This window comes from Lepidochelys olivacea (assembly GCF_965140295.1).
Source record: "Lepidochelys olivacea isolate rLepOli2 genome assembly, chromosome: 7".
Taxonomy (NCBI): domain Eukaryota; kingdom Metazoa; phylum Chordata; order Testudines; family Cheloniidae; genus Lepidochelys; species Lepidochelys olivacea.
The window spans coordinates 15601792-15621742 of NC_140417.1; the positions used below are offsets into that span (position 1 = coordinate 15601792).

General features: G+C 43.5%; 1 protein-coding gene across 1 annotated transcript in view; it reads left to right on the forward strand.

Annotated features, from left to right (window-relative positions):
* The window catches only part of ITPR1 (inositol 1,4,5-trisphosphate receptor type 1), a 258732-nt gene that overhangs the window by 10954 nt on the left and 227827 nt on the right, over positions 1 to 19951 (forward strand). Inside the window, exons 2-3 of the mRNA XM_084635131.1 lie at positions 7757 to 7864; positions 11683 to 11753. Coding sequence (XP_084491257.1) covers positions 7773 to 7864; positions 11683 to 11753 — 163 coding nt within the window. The 5' untranslated portion in view covers positions 7757 to 7772. The remainder of the gene's footprint in view (positions 1 to 7756; positions 7865 to 11682; positions 11754 to 19951) is intronic.

Below are 19951 nucleotides of genomic sequence, written 5' to 3' on the forward strand. Positions count from 1 at the left end.
GATGCAACGAAAATTGCCAATTTCTAGTTACTTTCGATGTGCTCTATTGCTCAATTATCATAATAGCGAAATGAAAGGATCACTGGCATGCAAGGCACAGCAAGTAGCTTTTTAGCTCAAAACAAACATTGCTGGAACTGTCTCTTTCAAAGATTAAGGCTCCTGTGTTTTTTCTCCCCCCTGCCCCCCCCCCCATCCAGCCCAATTGCTGGAAATAAAACTGCCACCAAAGAGGCTTTATTTATTTTATGAAGAGGATTTTTTGATGTAGGTTCAAGTATTTAAAATACCATGCAAGGTAAACATGAGAGATCAGGCATCTGTCAAATACTGTGAAAAGCCCTTTGGTGTTAAATTGTTAGAGGAGGAGGATGGCAAACCACCAGCAATGTGGGGCTTTGGAGCAGCCCAGACTCCTCCTCCTCCTCTTCAAGCAAATTTTCACCACTAGTTTGATGGCTCCATCGCTTTTACAACGGAGTCTTCTAAACAGGAGTGAAAATCAGAATAAGTAAATGGTACAAATGCTTCTCCTTTTCTTAATTTTTTTTTTTTTTTAAAGCAGACATCTTGTTAAGGTAGCAGATACTTGTCACTTGGGCCCCACACACTGCATTGTTTGTTCTGGTTCAATTGTTGTTAGGAATTGCACTTGCATAGGAAGATGGGTGAAAGCCTCTTAACATGCAGAGCTTCAATTACAAAGTATCAGATTTATATTCAATTTCCTACAGTCTTTTGAGGTCAAGGGGCTATGACCTGCTTTGAATCCTATGTTTAGGTCCAGTCCTCCTTCATATGAGACATCTCATTGAAGCCAGTGGGATCGTGGGAGAGCTTCATCGTTTAGTTGCACAAGGTTATAGGGGTGATATTGGCAATGCAAGAGTTAAATGTTTAACCCTGTTTGCTGAACCTTGTGTTCAGGGATGATCATTCCTGCATATGAATTTTACAGTTCTTCTAAGCTTTGTATAGAAAGGCCAGGCTATAGTGACAATATGCACAAAGTAATAAGTAACATTTGCATAAGCAGTTGAAAGTGCTCCATGTCTCTCTTTAATGGTGAAAGTTTGGACAAATAATGGCAAGGAAGTTTTCCGCCACTATTAAGAGGCTGTTTTTTGACAAACGAAGGGTCAGTCCCATAACTATCCCACTACTCAGTAAGAATGTAGCACACTCTGCTCCGCTCTCCTGCACCTTGCATTACAGCAGCGGTTCTAAAACTGGGGGTCGGGACCCCTCAGGGGGTCACGAGGTTATTACATGGGGCCGGTCACAAGCTGTCAGCCTCCACCGCAAAGCCCACTTTGCCTCCCACATTTATAATGGTGTTAAATATATAAAAAAGAGGTTGGTGTGTTTTTTTTTTTTTTAAATAATTTTGTAAGGTGGCGGGGTCACACTCAGAGGCTTGCTGCGTGAAAGGGGTCACCAGTACAAAAGTTTGAGAACCAGTGCATTACAGGCTGGTGTTCAGATATGTACCCTATAGGGGACAGGTAGAAGGGCAAGTACTGAAACTTCCAGGAGAACATAGAGTTCCTGTACAGATTAATTCACTGTCTGGATTCAGCTAAATCCATTACCTTAGAACAATAATGCTATAGAACTGCAAAATGACCTGCAAACCAGTGCTTTGGAATTCTCACGAGGCTGAAACAGGTTTCTGCATTTAATTATTTCAAGGCAACTTCTCAAAGAGAGTGAAATTAATTCTTGCCTAATGAACAATACACATTTCAAATAAAACCTATTTAAAGAGACATGTAAAGCTTTTAGGTCCAAAACTTTTAATTGAATTGATAACTTTAATAATATTTAAGGTCATGACTACACTTATGGGTTTACAGCAGCACAGCTGTACCGATACAGTTATGCCACCGTAAACACAGCTACGGGAATGCTCTATGCTGACGGGAGAGAGCTCTCCTGTCAACATAATAAAAACAGCTCACTGAGCGACTGTAGCTAGGTTGGCCAGAGGGTGGTTTTTTGTTTGTTTGTTTGTTGTTTTTCCCCCCCCCACACTCCTGAGTGACAAAAGTTTTGCAGACATAAGTTCTAGTGTAGACATGGCCTAAGTGAAATGTTGCTAAGGAATTTTTTTTGAATAAAAGGTTAAACAAACTTTTTATATTTTTGTGGATGTGGGTGTTGAAAAAAATATTCTGCCTAACAGTCCATGTCCATGTTTCATGCCTAACTTTTAAAAACTAGAAAGTTCAGCTTTAAAACTTCCTTTCTCCCAGCCCAAATATAATATTTATCTCTAAATTAGATGCTTACAATTAGGAGGAAAATAACATCTTTATCTTTTAAGTTCCAGATTGATGCTGCGGTTGTTGCTTCTATCTTGAGTTAGGCCTGTCAATGCAGGTTCAGAGGAAATGGGATTTTTGTTTGTTTGTACCTTACTATCATGTTTGCTCCTTCGTGGCCTTTGATGCTTTCAACATGGCTCAGGGCTCTGAAAGTTATAACTGCCAAACTGCTGGTATCTCCTTATAATTGGGTTTCATTACTGAAATCTAGTAGCTGTTCTCAGAAAGAATCTTTATTTTAATCTTCCATTTAAACACTGAGAGGAATACATTGTTTCATGACCTGGCACCTGCCATGTTCTTTTTCTGATATCTGAAGTCTTTCAGGTAACTTTTTTTTTTTCCTCTTATCCAGAATTTTGTGGTGTGATGATGGTGTGAGGGGGATCACTGTTAAAAGACTCTGATTCCACTTGTTCTCAGGAGAAGTTTGTTTTTGTTTTACTCGTTTTTGTGTACAGCATCAGTTGACTACTCGGTTTAAGTTGGCACTTGCATATCTAAAATAAACAAATTGCCTAGCAATTGTTCTGTTTACAGTAGCCTAATTGCTTTTTGAGTTGAAAAGCATGTATACTTTTAACCATAAAAACTAGTTACTGTTCATGTTTGTAGGAGTTCTCCCGTCCTCCCCCGCCCCGTCCCCCTTATAGAACTGTAGAAACATCGTATTTTATGATGTCTAGTATTCATCTTGAATTATTCCATTTATATGTGATGAGGAAGGGGTTTCTTGTGGACCTGGACACAGGACACCTGAGACATTGGACATGTTGGCCACAAGAGGGAAACCTTCCTGTTAGTCAGTGTAGCCTAAGTGTGATCTGAATCTGTGCCAAGACTTTCAAAAGCAATTATTGATTAAGTGCCACAACTTCTGGGTGGCTGATTTGAGACAGTTTTTAGAGGCCTTACTCTGAGGGTGAGTGTTCATCACTTTCTGAAAATCAAGGCCACTTTAAGATGTCTCAAGTTGGTCACCCAAAGTTCCTGTCCGGGCTTTGGAAATCTTGGCTTTACGTTTTGACCCCAAATACCCCAACATAAGTAAAATACAACTGAATACCAAAGATATGATTCAAAGCAACAGACCAAGAGCTTCAGGTTTTTTTTTAATTGACAACCCCTGTGTCCTGTGAATCCAAATATAAGTGTGCCTCTTGATGCAAGGGGGTGGGGGAGCTCATTTCCTGGTAGCTAAACATTTTCAGCTTTGTTGAAACACAAATGCCTAATCAGTCAGGAGATGCTTGTTTTTTGTAGGTGTTTATAAGCCTGTGTCAGATCGGGAAACTAACTAACTAGCTGGAAGCAAGCTAAACTCACTCACTAATTTTTTCTCATTGCCTGTAAATCTTAGATATGGGAAGGTCTGTTGGATAATTTGGTCTGTCATTCTACCTGCCAGTTCAGCATCTTCCCAAGTACTGTCCAATCTAATAAATTCTGAGCACATGTTTAAGTTCAGTGTCATACACGTTGTTTGGTAGTCCTTAGGTATACAAGAGTGTAATATAGGTAGACAGTGCTCAATTACATCAGCTTCTACCTTCTCCCCCTTACTGATAGGGAGGCTCTGATCCTGCACTGTTAAATTTCGGCTGTTGTGAAGACCTTATTATTTAGTGTGCAAAGTTCATGAAAGTTTCAATGAAGGGACAGATGATAAAGTTCTGTTCGTAATAGAGACTCGTTGAATCCTCTCCAGGGTTACTTTTCCTAATTTGTCAAGGGTAAATCTGGTTAAATTTGAGTTTCCTTAAACATGTAAACTGTCTTTGATATAGAAGACTGAATAATTGCAGAGGCATGTTTGAAAGTTACTGTCCTGTCCTTAAGCCTGGCTTTGGACAGAGTGTCTGGGATTTCAATTTTTCATATTCTGGATGTCCGAGAAAGACATTCTTGTCGTCTCTGTTGGAAGTCAGTAGTTTTGACCTCTACATTTTCCAGCGTACAGCTGTGGTGAACATCGATGCCTTTTCTAAAGTTAAATGATCTTAAAGGCCTCTTCCCTAGGGACATAACTGGTGCACTGCTGTGGGAAGAGTAGTTCGCATCCTGTGTTACCAAGTTCCTGCTACCCAAGTCCTTCCTCTTCTCTGGACATTGTGTTTTTTTTATAACTGAAAATTTTAGTGTGTGTGGATACTCAAAAACTACAAGACAGTAAGGCTGTGTCTTTTCAACCCTGACTACATGAAGTCAGGCTAATAAATCCATATTTAAGGACTGAAATATGTGGCCGTTTTCCCCCCACACACCCCGGTAGTGCTGAGTATCTGCAGCTCCCGCTGACTTCAGTGTTTTGCTCGGTAAATTTAAAGTGATCCTCATTGAACATGCATGAGCATATGTGTGTATGCCCACATAGGGACTGGGGAGCCTGACTTCAGGAACCCAGATCTGGAAATCTTGTCATAATGCTGAAGTGTGCAGTTGAAATCCAACTGAGGAAAAGGGAAAGATAATATTTCTCCTGAGGCTAATTCAATCACTCTGCATATCATGTATGTTTTCGGGCATCTATTTTAAAACATCATAGTATTAAGCTCCTCATCTACTAAGAGAAACAAGCATCATGTATACACTGTGGCTGTATGAATTAGTGCTGTTGAAGGAGCCTTAAGCCAGCACACTGCTGCCATAAGCAGGCATAGCTTTATTGACTTCCGAGGAGTTGAACAATTTACATCGGTTATGAACTTGGCCCATTGATTTTTGCTGTTCTTGACTTGGATTTTTAATTCTGCAAATCACAGTGTATCTTCATGGCACAAGAACCTTGGTTTGGAGCATGGTAAAGGGATAGTTGGTTACAGTGTTTTAGGAGACAAAATGCAGTCTAGATTCACAGCTTCATATTATGCACAGCAGTTGCTAACCCTCCACCCCCAACAAATGTTCCTAACTCTGTGCTTGCTGAGCCCAGACCTTACTTAATACATTTGAACCCTACCTCTGGCAGTAAACAAGTTAATGTTCAATGAAATGAGAATGCTTATCCCACTCACAATGTCAAGGCTGTGCTCTGTAATAAGTATAATTTCCTGCTATTTAATTCTCCCTCCTGATGGAGGATCACTTTAGTGTGACGCTTACATGTCAGTTCTCAAGAACAATAGTGCTGGTTAGTGAGGGTTGGGAGTATTTTTATTTGTCCTTTAAAACTGAGGTCCAGCCCTGAGCACCTTACTTGGGCACAGCTCCATTTGCATTCCGGAGGGCAGGATCAGGCTCCAAGGGCATATAAATCAGCAGAGCTGTTACTACCTTCTTTCTGAAATCTGTTGTTCAGGGTACTAATTCAAGAATGACCCAACTGTTGAAAAACCATGAGTCAGGCACCACCCAACAACTGTGATGCTGGCTAAAATTCATGAGATTTGAACAAATATTAAATTCAGAGTTCTTTTTATTTGTCTTCTGCTTTTTGAACTTTGAAACTCTTTTCTGTGACCGTGAGGTGGGGGTGCCGGAACAATTTGTATAGTGAGGGTGCTGAAGGCTATTGAACCCAACTGTAAACCCTGTATATGATGGAAACCACTTCAAGATAGGGAGTGCAGCAGTATCCCCAGCACTCCTAGGTCCAGCTCCTATGCCATGAGGGTTAGAAATGTGCCTTCATTTTTTAAAGTAACAGCTCAGACTCTCACATAATGGCATGAATCCAGAAGCCTGGGCTTTAAGAAGAAAACACCAGTTAGCTGAAGCTTGGGATTAAAATGGTGAGAGTCAGCAATAATGAGTGACGGTTTTGGCACTTCTGCACAGAATTGAATTTCATTTCACAGGGGGTTGACTTCCATTTTAAGTGTATATTTTAAAGTCTGTTTAATCCAGGGGTGGACAAACTTTTTCGCCCGAGGGGCCACATTGGGATTGCAAAACTGTATGGAGGTCCGGGTAGGGAAGGCTCTGCCTCCCCAAACAGCCTGGCCTCTGCCCCCTCCCACTTCCTGCCCCCTGACTGCCCCCCCTAAACCCCCAACCCATCCAAACCCTTCCCCACTCCTCATCCCCTGACCGCCCCCTCTCGGGACCTTCTGCCCCTAACTGCCCCCCCAACCCCTATCCAACCGCCTTCTGCTCCTCATCCCCTGACTGCCCCCTTCCGGGACCCTCTGCCTGTAACTGCCCCCTGGGACCCCCCCCCCGGGACTCTGACTCCCAATCCTCCCTCTTCCCTATCCCCTGACCTCTGCACCATGCAACTGCTCCGTAACTGCGCCCCGGGACTCTTGCCCCTTTATCCAACCCCCCTGCTCCCCACCCCCTTACCATGCTGCTCAGAGCAGCAGGAGCTTGGAGCTGCACCGCTCGGCTGGAGCCAGACACGCTCCCCACACTGCCTGGTAGGAGCGGCGGGCCAGAACAATGCTTGCGTGGCTGCGGGGGAGGGGAGACAGCAGGGGAGCGGCTGGGGACTAGACTCCCCGGCTGGGAGCTCAGGGGCCGGGCAGGATGGTCCCGTGGGCTCGATGTGGCCCGCGGGCTGTAGTTTGCCCACCTCTGGTTTAATCACTTAAATTCCAGTTGTGGTTTTCCAGGAGTCTTTTGGTTGTTTCGTGGAGAATCTGCTGCCAAACATCTACAATAACATTTCCCACAATGTCTTCATTAATACTGTATTTCTGTTAAGATGGTAGCTACTGACATATATTGATGGAGCAGCTGACAAAAATACTTACAAACCATGCTAATATCTTTCATTAAAATTCCTTTGACCATCATTTCATTATATCCCAGGGGGGAGCGGGAGCGGGAACGGGGCAAGGTGGGCACCAGGGGAGCGGGAACGGGGTGAGAAAAGGCCAATACTTTCAAATTGCTCCTGAATGCACTAAGTCTGATCTGGAACTAGCACAACTGGCTTACGCTGAGAAATCTTTCCTGGTTTAGAACAATACTGTAAGTAAAATGCCTTAAATTAAGGGGATCTGCTCCTTTCTTCCTTTTCTTTAAGCCCATTCTCCACCTGGTGAGAATGTGTGCCTGGAATGGAATCTTTTAAGTGAACATCTGTATGATAAACTGGGTAAACAAAAATCATTGAATGTGGACAATGTGGAGCTCAAATTGTCTTTGCCCTGAGATACCTATCTAAGTTTTCACTGCACCATGGGCTGGGAAATACTCTTGCAACTGTAGAAGCTACAGTCAAAACTTCCTGTCTCTAATACATCAATCTCAGGATCAAGGAGTTGTTCAGTTAGCCAGATGGTGACTAGACTCGTGGATTTTTTTTTTTTTTTTTAAAAAAGCTTTTATCATTTTAACCTCAGCACTTTCTTGGAATTGCATCAAGTGTTCACTCTGAATTTTTTTGTGTTTTGGCTTGTTGTCTATGGGGCTCTTACTCAGAGAATTATTTTACCTAGTAAATACACTAACACTCCTTTTCCCTATCTTCTCTTTTTTTCTAGGACCAACAAGCAGGAAATGTCTGACAAGATGTCAAGCTTCCTTCATATTGGAGACATTTGCTCTCTATATGCAGAGGGCTCAACGAATGGATTTATCAGCACCTTGGGGTAAGGGCAGCTGTTGTCTTGCATTGAAAGATGTCCTTAGCTGTGTAAAAGACCGACAAGGCTGAGCTAGTAATCCTGAGTCTAATGGATCTGGGTGTTTCCTGTACCCATAAATAATGGAATAAGTTGGGGGAGTCTTCTGTAAAGACTTGTCATGTTTTGAAAATAGCCCAAAGCAACGTAGCAGATAGAAAGCTTTCACTTGAGAGGACAGAGGGGTTAGGAATGGAAATGGTATGGTTTTACCATGGGATGGGCAAATAGCTTGCCACGGTTAAGTTATAGCGGGAGGGAAGTGAGTAAGGAAGTGTGCTTCGTGCTTGGGAAGGAGCAGGCCCCTAGGTATAATCTGCTGATGGAGCATGGAAGGCAGCTTAGGTAGATATTTTAAAGGAAAAGAGTAGGTCGTATTGCATCTGCACCAGTATTTATCACTAATGACTGGTCCTACCTCTTCCGATGTGCCTAAGATTTCTCATGTAAACAACATCACACTTCTCCAACTCTAGGGTATTTACTTTTTTTGCTGCTGGGCTGCATCGCCAAGAACTGGAGCGGTAGCCCTGCCTTGCTTGCTTCTGTTGCTTGGTGCACTTTCTTCGGTGGCCTGACCACCCTGACAAACACCATACTATGTGCTCCCTGGTAGACTAGCCATTCAGCGACTCTTCTCAGAAACCAATCCAGGCCGCTTCCTTAATCAATAAGCGTTAGGTGGCCACTCTTCTAGGGCAAGGAAGCTTTCCCATGGTGAGTGTCATCAACTCCAGGAGAATCTAAGTTTTGAATAAAAAATAACACAAACCTGTTTAATTTCACTCTCCTGCTGCCTGGGGACAGCTGTTCACATCAGAGACCGGCACTGGAGCTATTCACTGGACAAAGCAGTGACGTCTGGGAGAGGGGTAACAGCAGATAAAATGCTGAGGAAGGGCAGAGTAACTGGTAGACCGTTTACCATGGCAACCAGGAAGCTGAATGAGCAGTAAAGTAGCAGTCAGGAAGGTTGGTGGGATGAGGGCTAGAGAGACCCACTGCTGCTCCCTTCCAGTCAGAGGGACCTGGGGGTGGGTGAGGCAGTTATAGTGGCTGCAAATTCAGTTCCTAATGTCCAGATGCATGTGAGAGATGAAGCTTTTGAGCAGGGGAAAGAGACAGCGTCCCCTCTTCCCCATTTCCCAGCAGCTAGTGATGGTTGGCATCTTACCTGGACGTTGCCCCAGACTGGTAGATTTAGTCCTTGAACTGTTAGGGTTCTGGAATAGCTGCTAAACTTTCTGAGTAGGTATGAGGATGAGTGGGTGCATGGAATCATCTGTTGGAGGGAGATGACTGAAAAGATAAGTATTTTATGGGGAGGAAGATATGGCAGTGGGAAGGATGCAGAAGAAAGGAGTTAGGAAAACCTTGGTGGATGTAGAGAATGCAACTGAGGGGGAAAGAGAAATTAGTGGGAGAAAAAGAAGCAGGCAGTGAAAAAGCACCGTGATTTATTATAGGAAAAGGAGGAATATTTGGGATGCTGCCAGAAGGGAAAAAAAGTATGATAAAAGCGAAGCATGTAGTAAGTAGGGTTGGTCGAATAGTATTTTGTGAACGTATTTGACAGATTTCCCAGGTACTCATCAAATATGATTCATACTCTTCGTAGCATTCGACCAGCTGTATAACTGCCCAAATACTACTTGCTGAACATTGGTGAAGTAAATTGAAAAACAAATATTTGACTATTTTTCTACTGTTAAAGTAACCCTAAGAGTAAATAACATTTTAAAAAACAAAGTAGGAAGTTGATTTGACCGTATGTTTTAATTAAATACAGTGCCACAATAAACTGGCTATGGCTTTGATGGCATTACTGAGCAGCTATTTTTCACCATGGCTAGTAGATTTAGTCCTTGTGTTAATATGTAGACATTGGATGTATTTTTCAAGACCTGGCCAACACGTTTCCCTTGGCAGCTCGATACTTCTATTAGTATTTTCTTCAAATTCGTTTGCAATATTTTAAGGTAATTGTACTGTAAAATGGTCATGTGTACTCTGAGCCAGATTTTAAATAGAAATCCCAATTGCTATGTGAAATGCATTAGCATCTTAATATCCCTTCATAGTCAAATTATCTTTGTTCCATAGTTCACTTACTGTTTGACCTGAAGAAAATTAAAGCCTCTCAGAAAAAAATCAATGTAATCATACTCAGTTATTATGATATAAGGCTATCAAAACACACACATGTTATGCTGTGTGTGACGGCGTATGCATACAGTTAATGAAGGATGGAAAACATATACTGTTATAAATCCTAATGCTGTTCCATCCAAGTAAATCTATCTTGAAGGGTGTTCTTGTTTAATATTTCTGTGATGTGCTTTCACTGCTTAATCAGAACTTCCCTTTTGCTATTTTCCAAATTCAATATTCTGATTATTCTAATTACTATTTTATTATGTATATAAATCTCATCTTGTATGTTGCGCGCACACACTAGAAAATTATTTTCTTTATTATGATAATCTACCATAGTATAGATAGGAAGTTCACCTTCTCTTAAGTCCATGTAAACCGCTCTGAATCAATTAATCTTCTATGCACTTCACGATTTTCCATAATTGTTGTCTCAAAGACACTCCCTGCACGTAACCAGTCTCTGCAAAGAACAGTTCTCATATTCTAGATCTCAAGCTGTCTTTCCCAGCTATTACTATATGAGAATGGAGTGTCCCAAACCTTCAGGACATTGTGGGGAACTGTGCTTTATACGCATGTAGAAGGCCTCTTTGACAGGTCAGTGGAAAGGTCTTAATTTGAGCCAAGAAGGTCAAACGAGATACTTTAAAAAATTTGTTTACTGAGACGTTTTCACTGTATATGAAAAATAGAGGTGTTTCAGATGGTCTATAAAATGTCCAAGGCATAAGACTTGTGATAGGTTACAGCAATATACTTACCTTGTTTCCTTCGTTCCTTGGGAGTAGACACGCCCCCATGTCTTTGCCAGTACACGCTCAGAGAAGAAGCTCTCTGTTGGAACTCTCTGATGGAACGCCTTACAGGTGCAGTTATCCAATTCTACCCCCTTCCTGGTAAAGCAGGAGGAGGTTAGATTGATCTTCTGTCGGTACCAACCTTCACTGGACTATTTAAAAAAACAAACAAAAAACCTCCTCCTCCTCCATAATTAAGCCAGTTTTGACCTGACGCTGGTGGTTCTTTTCAGTGATGTATATTTGGCTATCTGGCTCCAAGGTGAAACCTTTACCTTTTGATGACCGGTAAGCAAGGATGCATCAATTATGCCTTCCTCTCTCTTTCGGGAGTGTGTTGTCCCTGTGCTAACGTAGTTTATGTTCCTGGCTTTTTGGACATTAACTGAGGCTCCACTGGGGGTAATATGTGATCTGATGCATTCATCATTTTTTCCCCCAGTTTGCTGCCCTTTAATGGGGGAGTGTTTATAACATATTCTCAAATAGTGGTATCTGTCCAAGAGGTGACACTTGCTGTATGGCCTTTGCTCGTTTCATTAGAATATGGGCCAATCTATGTGTCCCCCCAGGAGGGGACATGAGGAAGATGCAGTGAGCAGGAGTGATAAACTTACTGATTGTCCAGCAGTGTGGTTCTGGACAACACAAACAAATTGGCTGCATGCTTCGTAGAAAGATTTGGCATGAGTTGGTTTCTGGGAATTTTCTGTCCTCCATTGAAGCAGCCAACAGGATTGACTATTGGAAAGCAACCCACTTTGTGTCTGGTACCTAGGAAGTAGCACTTGCAAACAAAAAGTCTTACCTGAGTTGCTCATTTCTTTGCAGCCTTGTGGACGATAGATGTGTTGTGCAGCCAGAAGCAGGTGATCTTAATAACCCACCCAAAAAATTCAGAGGTAAGATTATAAGTTTACTTACAATCGTCTGCGTCAAATCTCTCCTTAAAATTCACCTTTGCTGTGATGTCTGCAAATGAACTTGATAAGTGTTAGGTTGCTGGTGGGCTGAAACCCCCTGCCTATCATGCTGACTAATATTGTCTCATAGTTTCCTTGTACTGCTCCCTCTGTCTGTATCCACCTGCTGCCTCTTGTCTTATACTTAGTAAGCTCTCTGGGGCAGGGACTGTCTTTTTTGTTTTGTGTGTTGTGCAGTGCCTAGCACAATGGGGTCCTGGTGTACTTATTACCCTAATAGTTTAAAGATGCCTTATCTCTGGTTCACAACGATGGTGGCGTATGTCATGTTTTAGAGTCTTTGAGCTACTGGCCTTCTGTAGGGTGATTTAGCATCTTCCTGTGAACCTGTCTTTTCCACTTGTGATGACTTAAACTCAGTCCCAATGTCTTTCATGGTGTGGAGACACATTGCTGTTTTATGTATTGAGCAACTATTTCACAAATAGTTGGCTTGCATAAGTTTAAGAACATATTTTGGGTGTGTTTAGTTTAGGCTGGTTTTCTTATCGATGCAAACAGGATGCAAACAGGTTTGTTTCATTTCCTTTTCTCCATGTGTAATTTGGCTCCTTTAAGACATACAGACAGCATAAATAGGTTTAATATTGGATAGACAGAAATTGAAAATGACAGAAAGTAACCCTAGGAAAGAAAATGAGAGTGAACCTGATTCGACACAACAGCTCCTGTTTTGACCTCCCCACGTTCTAATAAGTTTAAGTTTGCCCTCCTGCCCTGCACCAGGAAATTAACCCTATGAAAGATATGCTTGGTCACATGGGGTAAAAACCTTCCTCTTTCAGATCTTAGATAGGCAGTGTCAAAAGAAGACCAGAGTGACTTCTCCTTGTTAAACTAATTTTTGAATGGGAAGGGAAGAAATGAATGTGGGTCCATTCTCAGTTAGTTTCTTAAATTCCTTCTCTGTGCCCCACTCATTTTTAGTGCCTGAAGTTCAAAGAAACGGAATAAAAGATTCATTTATCTTGCATTGCTTCCTAACAAACAGAAAATGAGCACTAGCTGGTTAAAGAGTGGGTGTGTAAAATCTCTTCAATGGGTATGTTCTGCAGCACACTACCTTCAGTTTGTGTTTGCTACCCTGTTTCTTTAGGTCTGGAATGAAATTTTTTGAGACGTGTGGAGTGCCAACAATCCCATTGAAAATCTGAGAGCTGCAGGTGATCAGCTCCTTAGAAAAGTCATGCACCCTCTCCATTGCGGTCTTGCTTTTATGAAAGGCTGCAGTTTTTCTTCCCTCACAATTCAGAACACTGATGAGATCACATTGATTAAAAACAGCCTGTAAAAAGGGAATTGGGATAAATGGGTTATTGCTGTTAGATCACTGTAAAGTGCTCGTTTTTTTCCTGGGCACTTTGTTACTAAATGGCTAATTGGTGTACTTATACACAATGAATTGACGATGCTGAAGAAGTGGTCTAGAGTAGTTTTAGTTTCAATGTTAAATTTGCCAAGGAAAGTAGAGTGCTGCTGTTCTGGATGTTGTCTCATGAACTGGAATATGTGATGCTAAACAAATTTTGATCTTAGTGTAAAAGACTAAGAAGGAAAAAAAACAGACTTGACTAGGAAGAGCCAGGAAAGGTGAGAGGAAGAATAGAAAAAGACATAATTCTCGCTCACGTAGCTTAGTGACTACAGTTAGGTACAAGTACCTACCACACATTTGTCCAACATATAAAACATTCTGTTTGGAGGTTGCTTGTAAATTATTAAAGGAGAAATGAATAATCGGACAACCATTTCAACCTGTGCAGAAGCAACTTCATCCAAGACTTCACAGGGAAGCCTATATGTTCTTTCCTTTAACAGTTAATGGCAATGGAAGGTATAAAACCTTAGCACAATGGTCTTTTATATGTTAATTCCCCCAAAAGATCTTAAAAGTGCGTAACACCCCTTTGCCTATGTATTTTTATATGGCCTCCATCAAAACTACGTTGGAGCATTTCAGGTTGACTTTGCCACCTTCTGTGGGGTAGGGAAGTATTTCCTCATCTATAGATTGGAAATAGAGGCATAGAGAGAGTAAGTGACTTGTCTGCAGTCATGCAAGAATTCTATGGCAGTGCCAGGAGTTCAATCCAGGTCTCCTGAGTCTCAGTCCAGTGTCTTAATGACAAGAGCGAGCATCCTAGCACAGGGGACACCAATACCTCACAACCTACGCTGTACACAGACACCAGAGAAAGTCAACCTCCTCTTGAGTGGAAGGCAACAGCAAACTAAGGGCTGTAGTTGCACAACAGGGGAAACTTTGGCTGAAGATGCACAGACACCACTAAAGTTTACAGGTTCTTTAAATAGCAGGTGATTTGATATATTTTAACATCGCTAAAGAAGGGCTCTCCTGAACTCTGCACAAATGGCACCATGTGGTCCCAGAGTTTAGGCTGGTCAAACTTGAGGATTAGGGTCCTGTGACACTTTCTCAGATCATCCTGAACTGTAAGCTGCCTTGTTACTCCTCTGCCTCAGTGAGAGAGATTTGCTGCTGCTGCTAAAGTGTTCTTCAGCTCCCTGATGGTCCAGTCCATTAGCCAGCCCAACAAACTCCTCAGGACTCTGTCAGTCCTAACTTTGCCTTGCAGGTTAACTCTTGGTGCACTTCAGTTCCCAAAGTGTTCCCCTGCAGCATCCAGACTTGTCACTGGGCGCTCACAGAATTACCAAGTCCATTGTCTCCAAAGAGACAGAATACACACCAGCCTGCTGGCTCAGCCAAGGGTGCACACTTCACTTAATATAATAGCACAGAGATGGATTTATAATAAAGCAAAAATAAGTTCTAAGTGATACTATGCAGAGGTAATAGAAATTGGTTACAAATAAAACAGAAGTAGAACATGCTTCTAAGAGACTACATCTAATCTTAGCAGGCTTCAAGCTTTGTCTAAAAGTTTTCTCACCTCCAGTTACTTCTCAGCGTCTCCACCCCAAAGAGTTGGGGCTCCACCGGTCATAGGCGCTGTCATAAATATAAAGGGAAGGGTAAACCCCTTTGAAATCCCTCCTGGCCAGGGGAAAGCTCCTCTCACCTGTAAAGGGTTAAGAAGCTAAAGGTAACCTCGCTGGCACCTGACCAAAATGACCAATGAGGAGACAAGATACTTTCAAAAGCTGGGAGGAGGGAGAGAAACAAAGGGTCTGTGTCTGTCTGTAGTCGTCTTGGCCGGGGACAGAACAGGAATGGAGTCTTAGAACTTTTAGTAAGTAATCTAGCTAGGTATGTGTTAGATTATGATTTCTTTAAATGGCTGAGAAAAGAATTGTGCTGAATAGAATAACTATTTCTGTCTGTGTATCTTTTTTGTAACTTAAGGTTTTGCCTAGAGGGGTTCTCTATGTTTTTGAATCTAATTACCCTGTAAGATATATACCATCCTGATTTTACAGGGGGGATTTCTTTATTTCTATTTACTTCTATTTTTTATTAAAAGTCTTCTTGTAAAACACTGAATGCTTTTTCATTGTTCTCAGATCCAAGGGTTTGGGTTTGTGGTCACCTATGCAAATTGGTGAGGCTTTTTATCCAACATTTCCCAGGAAAGGGGGGGTGCAAGTGTTGGGAGGATTGTTCATTGTTCTTAAGATCCAAGGGTCTGGGTCTGTAGTCACCTAGACAAATTGGTGAGGCTTTTTACCAAACCTTGTCCAGGAAGTGGGGTGCAAGGTTTTGGGAAGTATTTTGGGGGGAAGGACGCGTCCAAACAGCTCTTCCCCAGTAACCAGTATTAGTTTGGTGGTGGTAGCGGCCTGTCCAAGGTGTAATATTTTGTACCTTGGGGAAGTTTTGACCTAAGCTGGTAAAGATAAGCTTAGGAGGTTTTTCATGCAGGTCCCCACATCTGTACCCTAGAGTTCAGAGTGGGGGAGGAACCGTGACATGGTGGCACAGTGGTGGGATTAACCTGAAATCATTTTGAGATCCAGTTGAGATTTTTTGAACTAGAAATACAGATTTTAAAAAGGAATTTTTAGGAAGTCCAGAAGGCAGCTTTGAAACTGAAAGCAGCTTGGTTTCTCTCTGCTTTGTGGCCAAGCAGAGACAAAAGGGGATTATCTTGTGAATTGCAGGTTTTCTTTGCCTGGAGGCAGGGTACTTAACTCCTGCAGGGAAATTCACAGTCTTCCAACCCAGAGGTTTTTTTTTTTTCTTTTCTTCCTAAAAGTAAATAGGGGGTGTGTGCTCTACCCATTTGCCTGGAGACAAAAGTGGCAGGGTTTTTTTTAGGATTTTGATTTTTTTTTTGTTTTACAAGGAGCACAGGTTTGAAAAGAAATTTTTTTTCTTCTTTGGGCTGGGTAAGCAGGTTTCCAAGTAGTTGGAGGTTTTTTGCTTTAATTTGGGCCCAGAGCAGAGACAAGGGAATTGTCTTTTTCTGTAGGCTGACAATCACTATCAGAGAATAGGTATTCTATTCCAGCACAGCAAAATTTTACAGCCAAGTTTTGTTTGTTTATTTCTAAACCTCGGGTGTAAAGTTAGTTAAAAACAGAGAGGTTAGAATGGCCAAATCCTCAGCTCGACTACAGCTGGAATTAGCCAAATTGCAGGCTGAGGAAAAACAAAGGGAACATGAAAGACAGATAGAACTCATGCGGCTGAAGGAGGAGGAGAAGGAAAAAGAGAGGAAGCATGTGGAGGAGATGGAGAGGATAAAGGCCCAGCAGAATATACCAACAAACCCTAGCAATCCTTCTCCAGGTACCACTTCCCATCCCAGAAAGTTCCCCACCTACAAGGCAGGTGATGATACTGAGGCCTTCTTAGAAAACTTCGAAAGGGCCTGCCTTGGGTACAACATCTCTACTGACCAATACATGGTAGAGCTGAGGCCGCAGCTCAGTGGACCCTTAGCTGAGGTGGCAGCTGAAATGCCTAAAGAACACATGAACAAGTATGAACTGTTTAAATCCAAGGCGAGAGTCAGAATGGGGATAACACCCGAGCAGTCTCGTCGGAGGTTCAGAGCCCTAAGGTGGAAACCAGACATGTCATTTACCCGACATGCCTACCACATTGTAAAACATTGGGATGCCTGGATATCAGGAGCAAGTGTTGAATCTCCAGTAAATTTGCCCTTCCTAATGCAAATGGAACAATTCTTAGAGGGTGTTCCTGAGGAAATAGAAAGATACATCCTAGATGGGAAACCCAAAACTGTAATTGAGGCAGGAGAGATTGGAGCCAGATGGGTGGAGGTGGCAGAGAAGAAGAAAACTGGTCGCAGTTGGAGCGGAGACCAGAAGGGACCACCCCAGACCACACCCTATTACCGGGGGCTGCCCAAAGCCCCACCTACCTCCCAAAGAACCCTCCAGACCCCTTATCGTCCCACCACCCCGTTCTGCAGCAACCCACCTCGCCCCGGTGACCCGTCAGCTGGACGATGTTTTAAATGTAACGAGCTGGGGCATGTAAAGGCCAACTGCCCCAAGAACCCCAACAGATTACAGTTCATTGCACCGGAATCACACCCGAGGTCCACAGGCCCAGATACCTCCCAGATACCCTTGGAGCGGAGGGAAACTGTGAGTGTGGGCGGGAAGAAGGTCACCGCGTGGAGGGACACCGGAGCACAAGTGTCAGCTATCCATGCTTCCTTAGTGGACCCCAATTTAATCAACCCAGAGATCCAAGTGACGATTCAACCCTTCAAGTCCAACTCTTTCAATTTGCCTACAGCCAAGTTGCCTGTCCAGTACAAGGGCTGGTCAGGAATGTGGACTTTTGCAGTCTATGATGATTATCCCATCCCCATGCTGTTGGGGGAAGACTTGGCCAATCATGTGAAGCAGGCCAAGAGGGTGGGAATGGTCACCCGCAACCAGGCTAAACAAGCCGTGAGGCCTAGCTCTGTTCCGGAAACTTCTATCAGGACCCAGTCAGAGGTGATGGACCTGGACCCCAGGCCAATGTCTGCAACAGCAGTAGTGGATCCAGTCCCAGAGACCCAGACGGAACCAGTCCCAGAACCGGAACCAGCCGAACAACCAACACCAGACCCCGTGTCAGCACTGAATCCAGTACTTGCAACCTCAACACCAGAGGGCCCCACCGAACCTGAACTGGCAGCAGCCGATAACCCTACACAAGAGGCTCAGCCGGAGCCTGAATCCCAACATAGTGCACCAGCGGAGAGCGGTTCACAGTCAACAGAAACAGCTCCATCCCCTATATCGCTTCCAGAGGGACCAAGCCTAGGTCCACAATCCCATGAGGAACTGATGTCTCCAGCATCAAGGGAACAGTTCCAGACCGAACAGGAAGCAGATGAAAGCCTCCAGAGAGCTTGGACGGCGGCACGGAGCAACCCACCACCTCTCAGCTCTTCTAATCGATCCAGGTTTGTTGTAGAAAGAGGACTTTTATACAAGGAAACTCTTTCTGGGGGACACCAGGAAGACTGGCATCCTCAGAGACAGTTGGTAGTTCCAACTAAATACCGGGCCAAGCTCTTGAGCTTAGCCCATGATCACCCTAGTGGCCATGCTGGGGTGAACAGGACCAAAGACCGTTTGGGGGGGTCATTCCACTGGGAGGAAATGGGCAAGGATGTTTCTACCTATGTCCAGTCTTGTGAGGTGTGCCAAAGAGTGGGAAAACCCCAAGACCAGGTCAAAGCTCCTCTCCAGCCACTCCCCATCATTGAAGTTCCATTTCAGCGAGTAGCTGTGGATATTCTGGGTCCTTTTCCGAAAAAGACACCCAGAGGAAAACAGTACATACTGACTTTCATGGATTTTGCCACCCGATGGCCGGAAGCAGTAGCTCTAAGCAACACCAGGGCTAAAAGTGTGTGCCAGGCACTAGCAGACATTTTTGCCAGGGTAGGTTGGCCCTCCGACATCCTCACAGATGCAGGGACTAATTTCCTGGCAGGAACTATGAAAAACCTTTGGGAAGCTCATGGGGTAAATCACTTGGTTGCCACTCCTTACCATCATCAAACAAATGGCATGGTGGAGAAGTTTAATGGAACTTTGGGGTCCATGATACGTAAATTCGTAAATGAGCACTCCAATGATTGGGACCTAGTATTGCAGCAGTTGCTCTTTGCCTACAGAGCTGTACCACATCCCAGTTTAGGGTTTTCCCCATTTGAACTTGTATATGGCCGTGAGGTTAAGGGGCCATTGCAGTTGGTGAAGCAGCAATGGGAGGGATTTACACCTTCTCCAGGAACTAACATTCTGGACTTTGTAACCAACCTACAAAACACCCTCCGAACCTCTTTAGCCCTTGCTAGAGAAAACTTACAGGATGCTCAAAAAGAGCAAAAAGCCTGGTATGATAAACATGCCAGAGAGCGTTCCTTCAAAGTAGGAGACCAGGTCATGGTCTTAAAGGCACTCCAGGCCCATAAAATGGAAGCATCGTGGGAAGGGCCATTCGTGGTCCAGGAGCGCCTGGGAGCTGTTAATTATCTCATAGCATTCCCCACCTCCAACCGAAAGCCTAAGGTGTATCATATTAATTCTCTAAAGCCCTTTTATTCCAGAGAATTAAAGGTTTGTCAGTTTACAGCCCAGGGAGGAGACGACGCTGAGTGGCCTGAAGGTGTCTACTACGAAGGGAAATGTGCTGGTGGTGTGGAAGAGGTGAACCTCTCCATGACCCTTGGGCGTATGCAGCGACAGCAGATCCAGGAGCTGTGCACTAGCTACGCGCCAACGTTCTCAGCCACCCCAGGACTGACTGAACGGGCATACCACTCCATTGACACAGGTAATGCTCACCCAATTAGGGTCCAACCTTACCGGGTGTCTCCTCAAGCTAAAACTGCTATAGAACGGGAGATCCAGGATATGTTACAGATGGGTGTAATCCGCCCCTCTGAAAGTGCATGGGCATCTCCAGTGGTTCTAGTTCCCAAACCAGATGGGGAAATACGTTTTTGCGTGGACTATCGTAAGCTAAATGCTGTAACTCGCCCAGACAACTATCCCATGCCACGCACAGATGAACTATTAGAGAAACTGGGAAGGGCCCAGTTCATCTCTACCTTGGACTTAACCAAGGGGTACTGGCAGGTACCGCTAGATGAATCTGCCAAGGAAAGGTCAGCCTTCATCACACATCTCGGGCTGTATGAATTTAATGTACT